The sequence below is a fragment of the Limulus polyphemus genome, unplaced genomic scaffold (genome assembly GCF_000517525.1).
Source record: "Limulus polyphemus unplaced genomic scaffold, Limulus_polyphemus-2.1.2 Scaffold1207, whole genome shotgun sequence".
Classification (NCBI taxonomy): Eukaryota; Metazoa; Arthropoda; class Merostomata; order Xiphosura; family Limulidae; genus Limulus; species Limulus polyphemus.
The window spans coordinates 87911-89665 of record NW_013666817.1 but is presented as its reverse complement, the minus strand read 5'-3'; the positions used below and the strand labels follow the sequence as shown (position 1 = coordinate 89665).

The window sequence follows — 1755 nt, the reverse complement described above, 5'->3', positions numbered from 1 at the left end:
AATATGACTGAAAATTTTCATTTTTTTTTGAAAAGGTGGTGTCTATTTACTTGTGACCACTCAGTGTATGTGCAATAATAGTATAATATGTTTGTTATTTGTGATATAATTTATGTTTATTATAATATTTTTTCTTGAAAAATAGTCAACTGCTGATTATTATAAAATACATCACTGTTTAAACCAGGGATGAATTCACTTAACTTGTAGCATTCACAGAAATCTGTGTTTCAGTCAAAAACTGATCAGTTGGCTTTTCTTTTCTGCTTCAGGTCCTTCCAGTTTGAATACCAACAAAGTAGGAATTCTGTCAGTAGTCTAGTCGCTTTGATTTCTGTGTTTATGTCATTCTGACTTGTAACATTGGAGGTCTGGATTAGATTGGTTTATGTGTACAGCTTCAGCCACGCAACAAACTTTCTCAACACCCATCACAATCAATACATCCAGTTATCTGAGATAGTTGCTCATTAAGTTGGCTGTGATAAACAAACATATTTGTTTTTTTGACCCCTTGTGTCAACTGATAGTAGAAGAAAACCTGTATGATTTTAATAGCAATTGTAAAGTTATAGTAAATGTGTACAGAAAATTATTCGAAAACTATGACTTAAAAAAATGTCTTTAATATGTATATCTATTGTACAGTTGCCAGTAACTGTTCCGTTCTTTGTACTGTACAGTCTCTTGTGATGACATACAACATACTGCCATGAAATTAATCTTTCAGTCTTAAATAAAATCTTCTTATTTTGTATTAACTTGAATTAGGATAGCTTTCAAAATACGCCCTATACCGAAATACCTGTTAAAAACAAAGTATCCAAGCTTTATTTCAGATGCTCTATATTTTGTGTTACTCATACATTATTAGGTAAACTTTATGTGAGGTTTTAGAATATTAACAATTATAACTTTTAAGAGGTGACCAGAAGTTTGAAGTGAATCATTTATGACTGGCAGTATTTTATTTTCATCTTGTTTAATTTTTTGTATGGAAAAATTATGAAGAAGTATAAAATAATAAAGTTGTTATGTGTTTAAAGAGTGTTTATAAATTGGTATTTATGTATTATGAAGTTTGGTAATCTGTAGTATAACTGAGTATAGTTTTTGAGGAATATGTTGTATTAAAAAATGATAAAACTTCTTTAGGGGCCATATGTTAAGTAGTATGAATAAAAGTGGTATTAAGACATATGTTGTTGGTAATAAATGCTACTCAATTAATTTTGCTTTAGAAAATGTTTTAATGTGTTTTAAACACAGTTTATAATGGAAAACTGAGTCTGCTTTAACTTAGAAAATAAACATTATTAATTTTGGAGACTTCTGTGTTTTTTACATTCTTACAAAGGATCAAGTTTTTGTTTTCAACTTTTAAACCTGGTGATATTTAGTGAATTATATTTACAAACCAAAAATGCACTTTTAACTTTTTATTGTTTGTATTGCAGTACAACATATAACACACATATAGTAAGTAAGCATGAAAAACAAACTACTAGTTCAGGTAACTGATACCAGCCATAAACGAACATAATATTTGTCCTGAAATGTATTACTTATATTGTTGTTATTGCTAAAGGAAACTGTTCCTTAAAGTTATGTTAGATTATGTCATGGAAACCTATCTTTCAGACTTGATTAAACTGTATCTACAGAAATTTACCTAATTATATTGTTTCAAAGAAAAATGAGCACTGCTTTTATATTTTTTCCTGTGCCATATATATTAATCAGGTTATAATACAT

The 1755-nt window shown here is 28.3% G+C and overlaps 1 protein-coding gene across 1 annotated transcript in view; it reads left to right on the top strand.

The window, feature by feature from the left end:
• The window catches only part of LOC106462612 (serine/threonine-protein phosphatase 4 regulatory subunit 1-like), a 205933-nt gene extending 204604 nt beyond the window's left edge, over positions 1-1329 (top strand). The window contains 1 exon segment of the mRNA XM_022389932.1: positions 273-1329. Coding sequence (XP_022245640.1) covers positions 273-287 — 15 coding nt within the window. The 3' untranslated portion in view covers positions 288-1329.
• The last annotated feature ends 426 nt before the right edge of the window (positions 1330-1755 follow it).